General features: G+C 39.4%; 1 protein-coding gene across 4 annotated transcripts in view; it reads left to right on the forward strand.

The window, feature by feature from the left end:
• The window catches only part of Fndc3a (fibronectin type III domain containing 3A), a 152,747-nt gene that overhangs the window by 109,273 nt on the left and 24,006 nt on the right, over window positions 1-19,468 (forward strand). For all 4 annotated transcript variants that reach the window (XM_040732668.1, XM_040732714.1, XM_040732755.1 and 1 more), the window contains 6 exons: window positions 3,375-3,641; window positions 5,215-5,273; window positions 14,783-14,940; window positions 15,045-15,104; window positions 16,095-16,233; window positions 18,017-18,070. In XM_040732668.1, coding sequence (XP_040588602.1) covers window positions 3,375-3,641; window positions 5,215-5,273; window positions 14,783-14,940; window positions 15,045-15,104; window positions 16,095-16,233; window positions 18,017-18,070 — 737 coding nt within the window. The remainder of the gene's footprint in view (window positions 1-3,374; window positions 3,642-5,214; window positions 5,274-14,782; window positions 14,941-15,044; window positions 15,105-16,094; window positions 16,234-18,016; window positions 18,071-19,468) is intronic.

Raw genomic sequence — 19,468 nt, forward strand, 5'->3', positions numbered from 1 at the left:
CACATTAGTTAGCCACTGGGGTTTTCATTCTCTCAGATCTGCTCTGCTACAACATATTGTTTATTTTCTCCATGGTTGCTCTTGTTGTTTTATCTTGAATAATAGATGAAATATAAATGCATCTGAGTAACCAAAGTACATTTTAAAAATAGGGACTAATTATGGTTCTTAGATTTTAGTGGATTTTTCTGTTTACTGTTTTGTATAAAGAGTGGGAGGTTTTTTTTTTATATTTTCTCTATAGATTAACCTTTATCTGAAATGTTTTCAAATTTAGATACTGTACATGCACATGTACTCTTATACACAAGAAACCTTAGGAATGGTGGTATCTAAGGAATTGCAATACAAACTTCATCTATACACATACCCTGATGATAATTTTCATATAATATTTAGTGATTTTTTTTCACAACCCATCACTGTTCATGTGGAGTTCCTATTTGTGTAGTATCAGCACTTGAATTTCCAGACTTTAGAGCATTTTAGATTTCTGCTTAGGAACATATAATTCTAAACCATTTGTACCATCCTCAAAAGAAACCTTAACCTGCCGGTAGTCTGCCCTGATTCCTTCTCTTGCCCCAACTCTTAATCTATTTTCTGTCTATGTTTTATTGCTTGTTCTAGACTTTGATTCTCATTGACACGTGTATATCAATACATTTCCTTGTATTTACAGCATTGAAAGTATCCATGTGAGATGTTATTTTTTCTGCCTGGGTTTTTAACTTAAGGTTCATCTATGTTGTGACATGCATTTCATCTACTTTGTGGTTACATTTTAGACTTGGAGTGTGTGCATACAACACTTTGTTCATCCATTCATTAGTTGGTGACATTTGACACTTTTTTCAAGCAAGTATGCACATTTATTTGTGAAGTTAAGCAAAAAAAATACACGTGTTGTATATAAATATACATTAATATGTGTACATGTTATATGTTGTAAATATATACACACATTAATATATTTTGCATACATCTCTTATTGATGTTTTATTATATTATAAATAGTATTACTCATTTAAGGATTCAGAAAGATATGTGCTCTTTAATATAACAGATTTATTTGGTAACTTTTATTCTTTGTGGATTTCGCATCATGCATTCTGATCCATTATTTCCCTGTCCCCTCTCATCTGCCCTCTGCCCTCTGTCCTTACAACCTCCCCCCAAAATTAAATCCAAATTTAAAAGAAAAACCCCAAACTAAATGAAACAAAAACAAAAAAAGAATCGTGTTGTGGAGGCTCTACTGTGGCCCCTTGAGTCACACAGTGTACCCTTTAGTCCATTCATCTTTACTTGCAAGTGTTCGTTGCCAAAAGTCCTTGGTCACACTGAAGGCCTCTGGTTCCTGCTACACCATCGATGATGGGCTCTCACTGGGACTCCTCTTGGATGTCCTGTTGCTGTCCTGTGTTATGGAGATCCTGCTGTTTTGGATCTGTAGGTTTGTCCCCTTCACATGCTCCAACAGTTCATAGATTTGGTGGGCATTGGGGTGGGACAGCCCATTGCCCTGGTTCTGGGCCTGGGTGCTGGTGAGTTGACCCTGAGGACGTGAGAGCAGGAGAGCTAACCTGACCCCCACCCTCCAGTGCCCCTCATCTGCCATGTGGTAGCATGGGTGAGAGAAAGATGTTCTCCCTTCCTCACCTGTTACCTCCTGCGGCAGGTAAGAGAGCTGACCCTCATGTGCCACAGTGCAAGAGAGAATGGGCCCTGCTCCCTGTTTGAGCAGAATACTAGAACTGATCGTGTTTTGGGGGACTGGGGTGTAGGTGAGCCAGTCCTGAGGGTATAAGAGCAGGAGCTCTGACCACCCTCCCCCACCCCATAATCTCCTTACAACAATTGGGAGAGAGGGCCCTGTACCTTGTCTGGGCAAAATAGATCTGTCCCTGGTGATGTGAGTGACCCTGATCTGAGGACCTGAGAGCGGAAGAGGCCCTGCTCATTGCTGCAGGCTGCTGGAAAGCTTGCCTGGATAGTGATGATGGAGGAAATCTGACAGACTGACCAACCCAGCTAGTGCCCAGACAGTTGACACTTTCACTGCTTGTCTTTGAGCGATGCTTTTAAGGATATTGTATACAAGTGTTTACATTGGCACATTTCACACTTCTGAGTAGAAGGGCCGGGGCATGTGTGAATACGGCCAGGGTATGTGTGACTAGCAACTGCCAGGCTGTTTGTTCACTGATCCCATCATTTACTATCCCTACCAGCAGGTTATGAGGGTTCCAGTTTTTCCATGTCTGCTATCCTTTATAACCACCTAGTTGCCTGTTTTTTTCCATTTTTTGTTTTGCTCCTTTTCCTTATTTTGTTGATGCTTACTGGCCATTTGTACATTCATTCTTTAATAGAGTTGGCATTTTATTCTAGTGTTGTATGTTTTGTATAGTCTGGATACAAGTCTTTCATCAAATCCTTGGTTTGCAGGTATTCTCCCTCCCCCCATACTGCCTTTTCACTTTCCTGGTGGTGTACCTTGATAGAGAAAAGGCCCTAATGCTGAGCAGGTCCTGTCTGCCTGTTTGTGCTTTTCATGTCTTATCTGAAAGGTACTACCAACTTCAAGGTCATGCAGAAAGAAGTCCCTTTGTTTCTTTGTGAGAGTTTTGTATTTTCAGCTACACCTTGGGGTGTTTGATTCATATGTAGTATACTATAAAGAGCTACATTTACTCTTTAATATATAGATAGCCAAACTCCTGTTTTTAATATCTGACTTTATTCTGTATATCCTTATATTCATTTCAACAATATTACGGTAATTTTCATAAAGCACTGCTAAATTAAAACTGTTTTCTTTACTGTGGGACTTATTAGGCTTTTCTCTTAAATATTTTCCTCAGTACGTATTTCAGATATAAAATTTAAAAAATAAATTTTACAGTCCATTTAGTCTCTGTTTGCTAACTACTACATCTTTTTTTAGTGATGATATTCTTTTTTAGAGGGAAATCATGAGGGAATTTAGAATGGTGATGTGTCTTCCCTGTTTTATATGACTGATATTAAAGAAAGTTTGGGACGTAATAACTTACAGACAGTGCAAGAAGAGCTGTGACCAAGTCGACCTGATCTCTTTCTTCAATGACACACCAGACCACCATGCTGTTTCTCTGCAGAGTGATAGTTGGGGAAATGGTAAAGAAACGTCTGTGTTAATGTACATAGATTTGTAACCAAGTCAGGAAGCTTAATTCTGTTAGTGGAGACATAGAAATGGCTTTGTTTTGCAAAATCACTCATGATAAAATTGTATATGATATGGTAAGTTTACCATCTGTACTTGTTTTGTGACATAGATTCATTTAGAGAAAGTAATATTTTTAACACCTGTGTTTTGCTTCTTCTAGATGCTCACTCTACACATGGCAGGTCCAACTTTAGAGATGAAAGATCTAGTAAAACATATGAGCGTTTGCAGAAAAAATTGAAAGATCGCCAAGGAACACAGAAGGATAAAATGAGCAGCCCTCCACCCTCACCCCAGAAGTGTCCTTCTCCCATAAGTGAACACAATGGACTCATAAAAGGACAGAGTGCCAGCGGTATGAACACAGGATCAGCAAGAAACAAATCAGGGCGAGGAAGATCTACACAAGTAGATTCAGAAATAGAAGGTACTCTTGATGCATCTCTGATATTTTTCATCATTTAAGCTGCTAAAACTATACCTCACCTTTCAGCCGTCTCATCCTGGACCAAATAAACTCATAGTCTAGCACTTCCCTAACTGAGAAATGTTTTAGAATCTCAATGATTGCTAGACAGCTGCTTTCACGTTTAGGAAGTCTGAAATAATTTCACTTTATCATAAATGTTAACCAGTTGAAAAGTTTCATCTGATAGGAAAACAGATTAACCAGGATTCCATTTTTTTTTCTGTTCTTGGAAGGGCCCAAAGAAAGAATAAAGTTCTATAGTAAAGGGAGGAAGATTATTCTAACTACAGAGCATGCAGAGAGGATTGGTTAATGACATTCTAGTTACAGTGTATTCATATATAAAGAGGCTGAGAAAATAAAGCCTTGGGAAAAGGCAAGACAGCCTTATCAAAGCTAGGTTTACAATAGTCTGTCTTCCATGAGTCTAGAGTGTGAGGTTCTTGCCCAGGTACTTAGAATATAATGCTAAGCCTCTCACTGATGCCTGTCTTAATTTCCATAGATTTCCTTGATACTGTTACCTGTTTTAACTTCTAAAGGTAGACCATACTGTATTTTAAGTTTCATCAATTGTGCCAGTGAGGCAGACTAACATGCCTTTTCACAAAAACTAACACCACAGTTCTCTCAGTCCTTGAATGTACTTATCTAGAGTGATACTGCTAATTCTTGCCATGTTGAATTATCAAATGATGCAGCTGATAAATGTGATAGCAACTAGAATGCTTCCAGCTTTGGGAGCAAAATCAAAATTGTGTTCATGCTCATCTTCCTTAACCTTTTCATTCTTCACAATTTAAACAGTGCTTTAATGGCTTCATGGTTTGTGTGTTAACATTTACTAAAATGTTCTCTAGTTTGTGAGACTGTCTGAATATCCTTTTCTGCACTGATGTCTCAAAAGAATTGGGCTAAAGTTTTGTTTATGTCAGTGGTTGCTATGAATTACAGCAGATGGCATCTATCTGGGAAACTGGTTAAATACTTAGTTCACGAATTAAAGTCAAGTGTAGTGGTGAGCGCCTGTAATCCCAGCACTTGAGAGGCTGAAGCAGGAGAGTTGAAAGTTCCAGGCCATTTTAGACAACACACCAAGACCAAAAAAGAAAAATGTAAACAATGATATGAACTTGGCAAACAGAAACTTTCCAGAGGAGAGGGGTTTACCATCATGAGTGAGAATCCACTTTATTTAAGAAAAGCCACTGTTCAGATGTCTGGGTGCATGCATAATAACACACACACAGCACACACACATACACATATTTATATACATACAGCATACATACATGCATACAGCACACATACATGTAATTTACATGCATACAGCTCACATACATGCAACTTACATGAAGATAGCACATGTGCATGTGGTACTGTAAATGGTAGGAACAGTTAAAATAGAAATTAAAGGAGATGAATGGTGAAGGCTACAGATTCCTGTGTGTGAATAAGGATTAAAAACTAGAAAACCCCTAAAGGAAAGAGAAATTTGCATGTAAGTTTTTCTTTTTAATTTTTTTTAAAGAAAAAGATGAAGAAACAAAAGCATTTGAAGCATTTCTTTCCAACATCGTCAAACCAGTGGTAAGTATCCTGTGTATTTTTCTTGCTGTTTAATGTAACCATGTAGAATTCTGTCATTTTCATTCAGACTTTTATTTTAATTTCATAGAAATGTGAGGCAAATAGTAGCTTATCATGGTGTGAGTGGCCTAGAAGGGGTCCCTTCCTCAGTGAAGCATGACTTAGACAAGGAGAACATGAGTATTTCCCATCTCATAACACTGAGTACAGCCAAATTAAGTTAGAAAAACATGAGAACACGAAAGGCCTTTATAAAAGGTTTTGTATGCATCCCAATGACTCATATATAAAGGCTGTGACCTGCCGGGAGAAACATTTACATTGACAATACTATGACAAAAGATAGTATTCATATCGAGTGAAAAGTTTTAAACCCATTGAGCATAAGAAGTTCTAATTAAAAGAATCAGGAAATGTATATATTTCCTGTTTAAAGACAACACTAACAAAAATGCCCCCTGCAACAGCAATATTCAAGGAAAATGGAACACAATAAAACAAGCTGTGAAAAAAAGTTAGACACAACTAATATTTTATCAGCAGTGATTCATAATAAAATAGAACACTGGCAACAAAAAATGCAAAAATTTATACTCAACAAAATATGAAGGAACAGGCAAAGATACTTTTGACAAAAGTTGTGGGGGTAGGGGGAACCAGGTTATTTGGACATCATAATAAATAAATCAATAAAATACTTAGAAAAGAACTTCCTCTGAAGTAGTGGAAACATCAGAACGTCACAATACTAGTTCTGTGTAGTCCTTTTCTTCCTCTCCTGTGCTTGCTCGGTTTCCTCATTCTAACTTGTTCTCTTAGGAATGAGTCTGTAGATGATAAATGAAAATGTAAAATTTTATTTCCTGGTAACAGTAGCTAACATTAGCTGTTGTCATTCTCTGTCCAGTGTATTTCGGATGCACATGTGTTATTTAATTCTTATGAAAGCTCATGGTGTACTGCTTTCCCCACACTACAGACAGGAACTGAAGCAAGTAAGTAAGTGGTGAGAGCCAGGTTTGGAGTCCGGGCAGTCTCCAGGGCTCTGTCATAGTGCTTCTCTCTGGTTCACAGGTTTGGAGTCTGGGCAGTCTCCAGGGCTCTGTCATAGTGCTTCTCTCTGGTTCACAGGTTTGGAGTCCGGGCAGTCTCCAGGGCTCTGTCATAGTGCTTCTCTCTGGTTCACAGGTTTGGAGTGCGGGCAGTCTCCAGGGCTCTGTCATAGTGCTTCTCTCTGGTTCACAGGTTTGGAGTCTGGGCAGTCTCCAGGGCTCTGTCATAGTGCTTCTCTCTGGTTCACTTGAAGCCTGGCTGTCATACTGTGACAGTCTTCACTGGCAGCCTGAGGTGCTTTCTGCAGTTGCCTCTCCCATGTTTCTGGAATGGTTTCCTAGAGTTTTTGATCGTGCAACAGCTTATATGTGTGAAGTGATTCAAAGGCTTACAGCAGGGCCCTGCCCATCCCCAGTCCTCCATGACTTCTCTTGGGTGATTTTGCCATGACTACAGAGGTAGTTAAATAAAGAAAAGCACTGGTTTTGCTGTGGCACACATTAGAGTAGAAACTTAAGTGAGTTTACTGGCAGCATCAAATACTATGCCTTAAGAAATCAACGTAGCTCACAAGTTACATGTTTAATCCTAGAAAATCTGTGTAGTGTGTTCACAAGGAGAGCTGTGGGTCCTGCAGAGTGCCTTGTCTACCTTTAAGGACTGTCACTTATGGAAGGGGTGGCCTTTCCGTGGCATTTGGCATTGTTGAGTTGCGTTCGTCCTGCCAGTTCAGAAGCTCAGTCCGTTCCCATAGAGAGTATGTATTCTGTGATAGCCACCTGTTACACGCAGCTGCTTCAGCCTCCTAAGACACTGTCAGGTGGTCATGTGCAAATCCTGTGAACTGAGGATGTACAGAATGCGATGTGTACCCGGGGGAGTGCCCCATACCAAACAGGTGACAGTGGCTGCTCTGTCAAACCTTCACCTCTTGCTGTGTCGTAAACGCCGCATAAAACAAAACAGAAAGGGAGAAAAGCGGGGAAGTTAGTGGTCCTGGTAAGATTTGTGTTAGGGTGATGTAACAGCTAATGCTGGTTTTCTTAGATAATGCTAAAAGTGGTCACAGAAAGTGAAGTTTTAAAACAATCATCTTAAGATTGTTTATAAACTCTGTTTATAACATTTTTTAAAAGGTAACTGCATTGCTTTTAGTTTATATTTACTATTTGAGTGATGTGCGTCTTTGATTACTTTTCCAAGTTGCAAAATACAGGCCAGGATGTATAGGTAATTTTGTGTGTGGTTTTGCATGCTCTGCTTTATTGAGGTCACCAAATTAAATGTATGTATTCACTCCATAAATATTTGCCCATGTACAAAATGCTATTTGCTGTACGTGGAACTGGAAATGGACTGGAAAGTAAATTGTGGCCTCTGTCCCCCCAGCTTCCGCTAATAGAATCATCACTGTGTGGTAAATGTAAACTTACTAAGTGTGAAGGCAGAAGAGGTAACTCAGAGGAAGAGAGCAGTTGTTGCTCTTGGAGAGGACAGGGGTTCAGTTCCCAGCACCCACATGGCAGCTCACAACCACCTATAACTCCAGTTCTAGGGGTCTAACACTTACTCTTGGCCTTTGCAGGCACAAGGCACATGTGGTGCAGAGACACTTATGCAGATAAAACACCATACACATAACATTTTAGAAAGAAATTGAATCATTGTTGATAAGTGTGAACCACAAGAACAAAGAGAATGCTACCTAAGTGTTTGATAGAGGAACTAAACCTTGGCAAGGACAGTAGGGAATTTTCTTCCAAAAGGAAGGTTGACCTGAAATTTCAAGGAAAAGTGGCCGGTAGGTATTGTGGATGGAGCGAAGGGTTTGGAGCAGTGTTGTAAACACAGTAGCATGTAAAAGTTACTGGATGTGGCATAAATTGCAGCATACATATGTGCCCACATAAATAGAAAGAATAGATTCAGACCTGAGTGACCCAGAATGTCGCTAAGCCTTTCTGAAGCCATTTCTTCCATAAGAGAATAGCAGGGTGCTGTATCCTCGTGTGTGTTAAACTGGTCCTGCTGGCACGGTTTTGTCTTTTTTTTAGGATCTTTGAAATTGCTCTGAGTTTTGAAACCTAACATCTCTGTTTCAGTCATGCTTGGAATGAAACATGTTTGCCATTTGCTTCTTTCTGTCTTTCCTCAGAAGCACTCTCCATTCTCTGCCCTTAGGAATTCTAGAACTCTCTGGCTCCAAGTTCCTTTCTCACTTTGTGTGTGCTGTGTGTTTGTTTTCTAAGACAGTCTTGCTGCGTGGTCCTGACTGCCCTCAAACTTATGGGCCTTCTGTCCCGGACTCCTGACTCCTTGGATTGCTGGCACACTGCAGAACAAGCTTGAGGATTGAGTTTCTTTTGCTTTAGTGTTTCTGGAAATCCAAGAAATAGGAACATTTCTTCTTCTACAGTCTTTATCACAGTTTGTGGCATTGTTGTCATTCTGAGTTGCTTTCCAAGTTCACTTCCTGTTTAGTTCTAACATACCATAGTAAGCCAATGACTTCTATATAACTCTTCATTTTCTGCCTGTTCTTTTTGGCCATCATCAGTATTTAGACCTATCCATAGACAGTTTTGTCAGTTCCCAGCTACTGCTCAGGGTTGGGTTCAGTTCTGATTACTCATGCACCGCTCACTTGAGCGTCCTTGAGTCTCTTAACCCTTCTGTTCTTTCTGGGAAGAGACCGGTGTGCCTGTTTTGCCTGCTTCAGAGGGCAGCCATGAGCAAATGCGGTGGATATGAAAGCATGTTTTCTTCTGAAGTAGTATACAAGAAGAAACAATCCTAGCTGGTTTCTAAATCAGCATTATTTGGCTCCACTCCAGAACCATGGCTGCCAAGACATCCTAAAGAATACCCAAGTGGGATGCTTTGCCAGCAACTCTTTAGTAAAATTGTTTACCTTATTTTCAAGACTTTTCCTCTGTTCGTTTAAAATGAAAAAGAAATTGAATGAGACCCCCCTTTGTGCTTTTAGTACATCAGTGACAACTGTTACCTGAGTTTCCCTAGGCAGCAGTGTCAGGAGCACCTTCCGGTCCTTCTTTACCTTCAGTTTTGAGCAGCCAAGCGTGCGCCATCATGTAATTACTGTGCGTTTCTGAGACCCACGCATCCCTGCCATCACTGGCACACAAAATTATTAGTCCTTCCTCACACAAGAATTTCAGAATAGTTTTGTGTGGGTCCACTTCTGCTTCTAAAATACAAGTTTTTATAATCCCGACAGGACCAACACACAAAAAAGCAGCTTTCTAAAGCGTTGTTCATGCTACGGTCTTTCTTGTTGTCTGCCATGCGGTGATTGCCACGGCTGCTTGCTGCCCTTGTTGTTCAGGACGTGGCTGCCTCCCTGTCCCCTGTGACCCTTGCAGCTGTCCTATATCTCCTATTTCTTCCTCCTGGGTCTTAGAGTGAAATCACCAGGTTTTCCTTAAAAGTTAGCTTTCTGTATAAGCTCAGGAGATGAGGAATTCCTGAATTAATCACCTACTTTCTTAGCAAGTTATATCCCATTCCAAATCCTTTCAAATCTGTTTAAGCCAGTGGTTTAAGCCCCTTCCTAATGCTTGTGACCCTTTAATACAGTTCCACATGTTATGGTGATCCCAAACATAAAATTATTCATTGCTACTTTACATAACTGTAATTTTACTACCATTATGAATCATAATTTAAGTATCTGATATGCAAGATGTCTAAAATGTGTCCACTGTGAAAGTGTTGTCTGCTCCTAAGGGGTCACGACCCACAGGTTGAGAATCATGGGTTAAAACTCTAGGTCTGGTTCATGCTTGTAGTCCCAGTACCTGAAAGACTGAAGCAGGGAGACCTTGAGTTCATGGCCACCTGGCTACCTTGAGACAAGACTTGGTGTCAAAATACAAAAGCAAGGAAAATTCTCTTTGAAATTAATTTCTCAAGAAGATTTTCCATAACTCACTCCAAAATAAGTATTTATGTGCCTTAATATGGATGAACACTAAGAATAGAGTGGTAGTAGAGATCGAACATTATTCTTTAACAATGGGCTGCAAAAAGCTTAGGGTCTGCCTTAAATTTCCCCTGTGTTTCCTGAGCATAGTGTCCCAGAAAAGTCTGTAGGTGATGGTTAGGAACAGGACTTGGCTTCTCCTTTAGATGAAGTGTTTGGGCATCAGTTACCAGTGTTAATTTCTTAGTTATGATAGGAAATGCATGGCTACATAACATCCTTTTTTTATTACATGAGATATTTATTATTTTTATCACTTTAGTTTTAGAGACAGGGGTTTCTCTGTAGCTTTGGTCCCTGTCCTTGAACTTGCTCTGTAGACTAGACTGGCTTCAAACTTACAGAGATCCACCTCCCCAGTGCTGCTGGGATTGAAGGCTTGTGACACAAACACCAGGCATGTTCCTTTTTCTATTCCTTGGTCTGTAAATCCACATTTCTTTTCTCCTTTCTGTCTTCCTTGCTTCCATCTTGGAGAGGTCACTAGCCAAAGGGCACACACGTGTACACACACACACACACACACACACAAGCCCAGAGGCACATGAACAAAATTTGAAATTAAATTCCTGTACTAATAATTAACAGAAAAGGAAATTGAAATCAGGTAGATAAAAACCTTCCCCTAGTCACAGACTCTGGATCGTGCATATTTAGTTTGCAATGCACATTGTCCTCTCTAAAAGGCAAGAACAGGTTCTTTGTCCCGTGGCTAAAGTTTCCACACTGAAAGCCAATCCCATAAATAGTTTCCTCAGTGTCTATCATCTCTCAAGTAAATCGGTGCTGCCAGGAGCAGATGTCTCATTTTCATGAAAATCCCCCAGTTTACAAAACCTTTTAAATGCTATATTATGAAGGTCTTTGAAAGCTTTCAAGACCATCTATCTACAATATATATCTATATTATCTCATAAATATACCTAATATGTCTATAAATTTGATTGCCATAAATGATTAAACAGTAACATGTTTTCAGATTATCATAAGTATTTGATAATAGTAGCTTTCAAAAACTAAACTTTGCCTTATACGGTTACTAGGTACTCAACTTTAAAGAAGAGCAGAAACATATACACAATGTTGTGACAAAAATAAACATAAATTGGTATCAATATGCCAAAATTCTTCAGAGTAGAAACATATATACAATGTATTGTACAAACAAAAATCATTTAAACAAGAGCAAAATCAGACATATAGCATAACAATATACCAAAACCCATGCCAAGACAGATATGAGTTTAATAATTGTTTTTGCTACAAGTTTCAAGATAACCAGTAGTTATAGAGCCATCATTTCTTGTGAAAGCCCAGCAGTGTGAAGGGCTTTGTATGAATGATTTAAATCAATACAAAGATTCTTATGAATAAAAGTGGCCATTTCTTGCTGCAAATACTTCTAGTACTTACTCCTTTCTGTGATAAACTTGGAAATTACTTCCCACAGTTCAATACTATCTGATCATTTACTAGGCACAACTTCTCCCATGTATTTGGGGTTTACTAATTACATTCCTTAGCTATGTGTGAAACCTATTCTCCATTACTAGGTCCTAGTTAGCTGATTGCATCCCTTAGATGCCTGTCTCCTACTATCAGGTCCTTTTTCCCAATGTTATGCAATTGGAGAGTCAGTGTTTAGGAACCCAGCAAAGGCATTCCATCTAGGACTTTCCCAGATTTCAAAGACATAGAATTACTGCAAAGGCATTATCAGTTTGATTTCACACAAAAACTTTTACTCATGTATAAAGTAAAAACTAGCATTCTGACTACACTTACACAGTTTCTCTACAGAATGATTTTTGAACATGATTTTGAAGTCTCCTGATACATGCAAAGGCTTTACCACACTGTTTACATTCATAGGGTTTCACTCCAGTATGTGTCCTTTCATGCCTTTGCATATTACTATGGCATGCAAAGGCTTTACCACAGTAATTACATTCATAGGGTTTCACTCCAGTATGTGTTCTTTCATGTGCTTTTAGATGACTGCTGCTTGCAAAGGCTTTACCACAATGAATACATTCATAGGGTTTCACTCAGGGGAATCCAGTGAAAGAACCCAGAAAGAATTCTACATACTGCCTTCCGGACTTTCTATAAATTTCAGAGGTGCTGAGAATTCAGTATTGGCCAATCCCATCCCAGGTTCCATCCCAGGCTCATGATACTTTGCATACAGCTTTGCTATTGCCTGCACTTAGGAAATACAGTAAGTCACCGCCAGGCTGGGTAGATGAATGTCGTAAGTCCATGCCAGTCAGTGCAGCTGAGTGGCCCACCTTCTGGATCCCATCACACTGTCAGACTTTAGCATAGCTGTTGTCACTCTGCGAGATCAAGACACCTAAGGATATGCACAATTGTCAAGGTAGCAGTGTGTTTATTCTGTAAAAGAAGACAGAGGCCTGTCCCATCTACCAGCTAATGGCTAAGTAGATACTTTTTTTTTTTTTTTTTTGGTTTTACGAGACAGGGTTCCTCTGTATTGTTTTGGAGGCTGTCGGTCCAGCCTGGCCTCGAACTCACAGAGATCTGCCTGCCTCTGTCTCCCCTCCCGAGTGCTGGGATTAAAGGCATGCACCACCACTGCCCGGCAAGTAGATACTTTTTAATGTAGAGGTTTTTTTTTAAGTTCATTGTAAATGAACTATAGTACCAAAAATTGATGACAGTATTACAGTAAGTAAACTTTTATGTTGCCCTGACTTAACAAAAGCAGAATACATACAAAATTTAAAATTACTCAGGCTTTGAGAACATTGAAAATGAAAGTTGTTTGTTCTGCCCAGTTCAAGGCAGGAGTAACCCTTATCTTAGTTGCTAGTAGTGCGTTTTAATTTTACATTTGGAAACACTGGTTAAGAATATATATGATTGGCTGGAGAGATGGTTCAGCAGTTACGAGCACTAGCTGCTCTTCCAGAGAACCCAGATTCAATTCCCAGCAGCTCACAGCTGTCTGTAACTCCAGTTCCAGGATATCCAACACCCTCATGTGGACATACATACAAGCAAAACACCAGTGTACATAAAATACAAGCAAATAATTTTTAAAAGGGATATATATGGTCTTTTAAAGTGTATTTACCATGTATGTGCTTAAGCGTTGGTGCCATAGTATTCATGTGAAAGTCGGAGGACACTGTATGAAGTCAGTCCTCTCCTTGCACCTTTATGTAGGTTCTGGGAACCACAATCGGGTCACAATTTCTAAATTAATCTTTAAATTATAATCTAATCCCTATACCATTTTTCTTCTTTGTTAGGATCTTACTATAAAAGGAACACAGAATTATTCAGTTAGAACAGATGTATAAAACAATTAAAACCTTGTTTCTTTCCTCTTACAAATCCTCTTGTGTCTCACCACACATGTATAAAAAACTCTCAAAAAGCAACAGTGAATTCCTTGTAACAGGACATTTCAGGTATCTTCGAGCACTTAAAAAGAAAAGTGTTGAACAAACTTCTCTAAACCATGACCCAGCTCTCCTTTTCCCTACTCTTAGATATCACTGGCATATCAATAAAACCTTTGTTTTCAGGACACAGTCTTCTCATTCTGTTTTAAACACCTACAGGAATGTTTCAAGAGGCTGAACCAGTGTCAGAGGTCAGCTCCATGTTTGCAGCCTTTTGCCATCAGTCATGCTGCAGTGGACACTTGAAGTGGGTTTCCTTGTACACTTTGGCAATTTGTAGGATGGTATCATAAGGGAGAAAAGAAAACTAAAATGGAGTTCTTAAATCCAAAAGTAAATGCAGCCTGGTATGGTGGTATATAGGTTTATAATCCCAGGATTCAGGAAGCTGAGGCATGAGCATCTCAAGTTCTCATTTAGCCTGCCCTAGGTTGTGAGACCTGATCAAAAAAAAAAAAAAAGTAATCAGTCATATGTTTCCTCAGTGGCCATGAGAGGGCTGTAACCACCCATATTCTCTTCTAGATGCCCATTTCTCTGGCCCTCAACACACTAATCCTTAGCTTTTTACTGTCTGTCTGGTAGTTAGAGCCATGTCTTGACAGCAGCCTCTAGATTAGTGCACAGCTACACTCTTTAACATGTGGGGCATTTATGTTTGTTTCTTTGAAACATTCACATCCTTCCTTCTTAATTCATTTTGTTTCTTTTGTGCTGTAATACACTTGGTAAGTTGAGAAATAAACTTTCAAATTAGTTTAAAAATTATCCTTCTCCCATCTTTTTCTTTTGCTGCTGTCCAGTCTTGAGGAGGCCACTTTGATCTTTATATTTTGTCTGCCCTTTTCTTCACTACACATTCGTCTCAGCTGTCCATGTGGCGTCCTGCCGCGAGCCCGAGCCACTTTGTTTAGATTAGGGCCGCTGCTGTGTGTGCTTCTGTATTCATCAGAGACCACTGCTCATCGTGTACACATTTGCTTCAGAGCGCTTTCACCTGTTGGTATTTTGTTCCTCAGGCCTCGGACATTCAAGCAAGGACGGTCCTGCTTACCTGGTCACCTCCTTCCAGCTTCATTAATGGCGAAGTGAATGAGACAACTGTACCAGAGCTCTGCAGCTATGAAATCCTGTTGTCGAGCACTGGGAAGGACGGGAAATACAGAAGTGTTTATGTGTAGGTGTTTTCTGGTCCTGCTCGTACCTGTTACTTGGGTTAATGGAGTGTGATACAGGGCGTATTGCTAACTATGCTGTTATATTCTTTTTCCCCTGCCCCAGAGGAGAAGAAACAAGTGTCACTTTGAATGACTTGAAACCAGCCACAGATTACCATGCAAAGTAAGGACTGTCTTCTTGATGGACACATCAGAGGGTTAAGCTTTGTTTTTGTTGTTGTCGTGAGTGGTTTCCTTTAAAATCTGGAATATTTTAAACTAAAAATGTGGGCTTTAATTTTCTTATTAGAGTAATTATCATTTATTAAAATAATCGAAAAACATTTGAACATTTAATTCAAGTTTAAATGTTACAGTAAAGGAAGGGGATGCTAATTCCCCTGCCTGTGGGACAAAGGGCTTGAAGGGAGCTGTAGATGATGGCTCAGTGTCTGCTTTAACATGTCACACTTAACCTAGCTTCTGAGGTGTGACACACAGAATCATGAACAGTACTTGTTTACTTTTGTGTATATTAATCTGCATCATTTCTTGGAAAGAGCATGGAATATTAAGAGTCTCAATATTCCACAACACTTACTAGAAGCAATTCAGATAATGCCTTAGGGTTTTATTTTGGTATATTTTGCTAAGTTTTAAGTCTGTGGTGTCTCCATCAGGGGCCCAATTGGAATTGCCCTATTTTTTTAAAAGAGCATTTATAGGTAGGAATGTTCCTTTTACAAATTACTACTGTAAGTAAATTTTTTGTACTTTTACTCAAAACATTGTCCAACCTAATATATTTCAAGCTGGAATGACACCATTATTGAATCATGAATTGTATGGGTTATAGTCAGTATTTTTTAAATCAATTAAATAAAAATAGAATCAAATAGCATTGAAGTATCAGCATATTAAGAATATTGTTTTGGAAAATTATTATTTTGGGTGTGTGTGTAGAGACAATCTTGTCGCAATCTTAAAGATCTTTCTTACTTTGACTTAGAGTAAAAATAAAACACTGGTTTATATTATTTTAAAGGGATGTTCTTTACTTCTAGGTGATGGCTTTATTTTCTTGTAGAATATTTGAAATGTGCCTTACTACTTGCATATACATAAAGCTGAAAACTGTTGAGAGTAAAACGGATAAAACTATTTTATCCCGTAGAGTGCTGGCTGAGTCCAATTCAATAAAGGGAATTCCCTCAGAGGCTGAGAGCTTCACTACCTTGAGCTGTGAGCCTGATACCCCCAATTCACCGAGGATAGCCAATCGGACCAAAAACTCACTCACCTTGCAGTGGAAGGTGAGAATATTCTGTAGGGTATTTCTAACTAGACATTTCTTCTTTTTTGCTTTCCCTGACTTGTGTTAAATGTCCGTTTTTTCTGGAGACTAAAAGAGGCAATGTTAAGTAACTGGTTCTTCTCATTTTACACTAAAATTGGTGTTTGCTTCTTAGGTATAACGCACTCTCTGTTACTGTGTTTGTCACTGACCAAAACTCAGCTTATGGGAACTTATTTTGTTCTAGAAGTTACACTCTTATCATTGAAGGAAGTTAGGGCAGAATTCGTGGAGGAACACTTCAGGCTTGCCCTCAGTCCCACCTTCCTAGGGATGGGATCACCACAGTGAGCTGGGCTCTCCACATCAACTAGCAGTCAAGAAAAAGCCTCAGGAATATATCCACAAGCCAATCTGATGCAGAGGGTCTCCTGATTTGATTCTCTCTACGATAACCTGAACTGTATTAAGTAAACAGTCTAAGCTGACTAGTAGATGCCCCTCCCATACTGGGATTTGAGGATTGATGGAAGAGCCCTCCATGTGTTAGGCAAACACTATAGCTGACTTCCATTCCCAGTGACCTCCCTTTTTAAAACCTTGTTATCCTCTCGTCTTAGTCGTCTTAGTAGGTGGAATTACTTGAAGGCCTCATTTTCTATTTGTGTAATTTGAGTAAAAGTATAGAATAAAGATGATGTGATAGTTGAATGAGTTTCACATAATAGTTTCCTCCACCTTGGAGGAAAATGGGAAGGTAAGCCTCCTGTTACTGAAAGTGAACATTGTATCTTCATCCAAAGCTATTGGGTTTTTGTTGTTGTTGTTTTTTTTTTTTTTAAATAAGCATGAGGCTTTAGCAGCTAGACTAAAGCAGTCTAGAATGGAGAACTCTTGGGGAATGGTGTCCAGCTCCTGCCTTCTCAGTCTGTTTCCAAAGTCTTTTCCTCTGCTGTGGAAAAGTTGGGTTCCCCGGAAGCTCTTCTTTTCCCTCTTCTCACCTTGCATTGCCGTTGCCGTGTCACTCAGCTGTTACTGCTGACTCACAGTGTCTAAACTGTTTTAAAGCTAACATGTTAGGACTCTCAGAGTCAAGTTTCTTTAGATACCCAGTTGTAAGGAAGTCACGATCACTTGTTCTACAAAAGTGGGTTGAAATTATAGGAGGAAAGCTGTTAGAAAGAAGATTGGAAGTCTCATTTCAACACTGGTGAAGTACGAAGGGGTCCTCCCCAAAGCCGAACAGATTATGGCCTGGCAGTCTGGGATGGCGGGCACATTGTGTCTAGCAGCAGGGATCCCAGCATGGCCCTGTCCTGTCATTCCTTCCATAGCCTAGTTCCTTGGTATATTACAAAATAGTTGGCTTATATTGTGTGGTGACTTATAGTAAAAATGGTGAGAACTTAACCCGGATGAATTTTTCTGAGAATTCTAAAAGTTAGAATAGTTCTTGTTAAAGGAGATTATAAAGTGTTCAGAAAAATATAGGTGGTCCCTTGCTTTATGGTTCCATTTTTACATGCATGAGTATTTGCCTGCAGTGGGTATTTGTCTGGTGTCCCTTATAGAGAGCATTGCATCCCCTGCAGCTGGAATTAGGGATTGTTGTGAGCCATCGTGTGGGTTCTGGGAAGCAAACCTGTGTCCTCTGTAAGAACACCAACTGCCCTTAACCACTGAGCCAGCTCTCGGCCCCACTATGGCCATTTTTAAAGGCTAAGTCACAGACACCATCTGTGACATAAAGTAGGTTCCTTGTTATTTATGGTGACTAATTTCTTTTTTTCCTGCTGTTTCAGGCACCTAGTGACAACGGTTCTAAAATCCAAAGCTTTATTTTAGAGTGGGATGAGGTAAGTACATTGAGTCCTTTCAGTGGTTACATTATGGGTGTATCTTCAGATATAATGTTTTTATCTGTTTTAATTATGCTTTTTAAGAAACAATATTTTATATGTAGGTTAAGTGAATGGTTAAGTGTTCTCAGAAAAAGTAATTAACTGAATTTCCCTATGAAGTCAAATTGTGTGTTTTTTCAAGCAGCCACCATTGTTTACCTCTCTATTTGGAGCTTTACCTGGGAGACTGTTGCCTAAAACTGAGGCAAACTAAAGTCTCATGCGATAGTCAATGTTATTCAGAGCATCTGACAATTTATCATCCAAGTAAAGTGTACAATCACAAGGACAAGCCATACATGACAAAAAATACAAGGTCAAGCTATCCTTGGTTTTCCATAGTGCTCTATAAACAAATAAGAGCCAGTGGTAATAAATAATCCTATCTGCCCCTCCTGGGAAGGACACAAAAGCACATTTCAAGAACAACCCGTGTTATGAAGGAACAGCGCTTATAAGGAAGACTCTTGTCTCGTTCACTTGGCATTTTCTCATAAGCACTCAGAAATATCCTCACATAGCTTCATTCGTGAACCCTGTTTCAGTACACCATTAAAACTGACACTCAAGGAGTTGGGAAGATGGCTCAGTGATAGGACTTACCTAGCAAGCATGAGACACTGGGAAATCATACACACATGCCCACATGCATGAGTCTTTTTATAATTTCTTCATGCTGGCCATAATAGCAAGACTATTTGTTTCCTATGGACTATATAGCAAATAACCATAAACTTGATGGCTTAAACAACATTTTACAGTTCTGAAAACCAAAAATATAATATGGTTTTCACTGGGCCAAAAGTTATTTCTTGCCCTAGCTGGTTTCTATGATCCGGGGCCTTGTTGCCGCACCCTTACTCTTCTGTCTTACTCCTGCCTATATGATTTGTGCTTATTGTGGCTCATGCAGGTAATCAAGGATGCCTTCTTTCTCAAGACCCTTCATCTAGCCACCCTTTTCAGTCCTGTCACCGTACAAGGTGACTTAGAGACTGGGGATTAGGCTCTGGGCGTCTTTGGCAGCCATGGCAAGCACACTGGGCTATTCAGTTGAGTGTGATATTTTCTTGTCAGTTTTCCCATTCTCTCTTATCCTATTGCTTATAGCAGGCAGAGAAGGGGCTAGAGAGAGTAGAAATTCTATTGATAATGTGAGGGTTCAATGGTATATTAAATGAATAATAAAACATAGCTACAAAGGTTTTATCCAGAAATGCTAAGAGAATTCAGAATAAGATTGCTTTTGATAGATTACAAAAGGGAAACCGCATCCTCTTGATAAATGTTGGGAGGGGATCTGATAAAGTAAACAGGAATGGAAAGTTAGTTCATTGTTCAGTAGTTTTATAC

Source organism: Mesocricetus auratus, unplaced genomic scaffold, assembly GCF_017639785.1.
Source record: "Mesocricetus auratus isolate SY011 unplaced genomic scaffold, BCM_Maur_2.0 Super-Scaffold_2245, whole genome shotgun sequence".
NCBI lineage: Eukaryota > Metazoa > Chordata > Mammalia > Rodentia > Cricetidae > Mesocricetus > Mesocricetus auratus.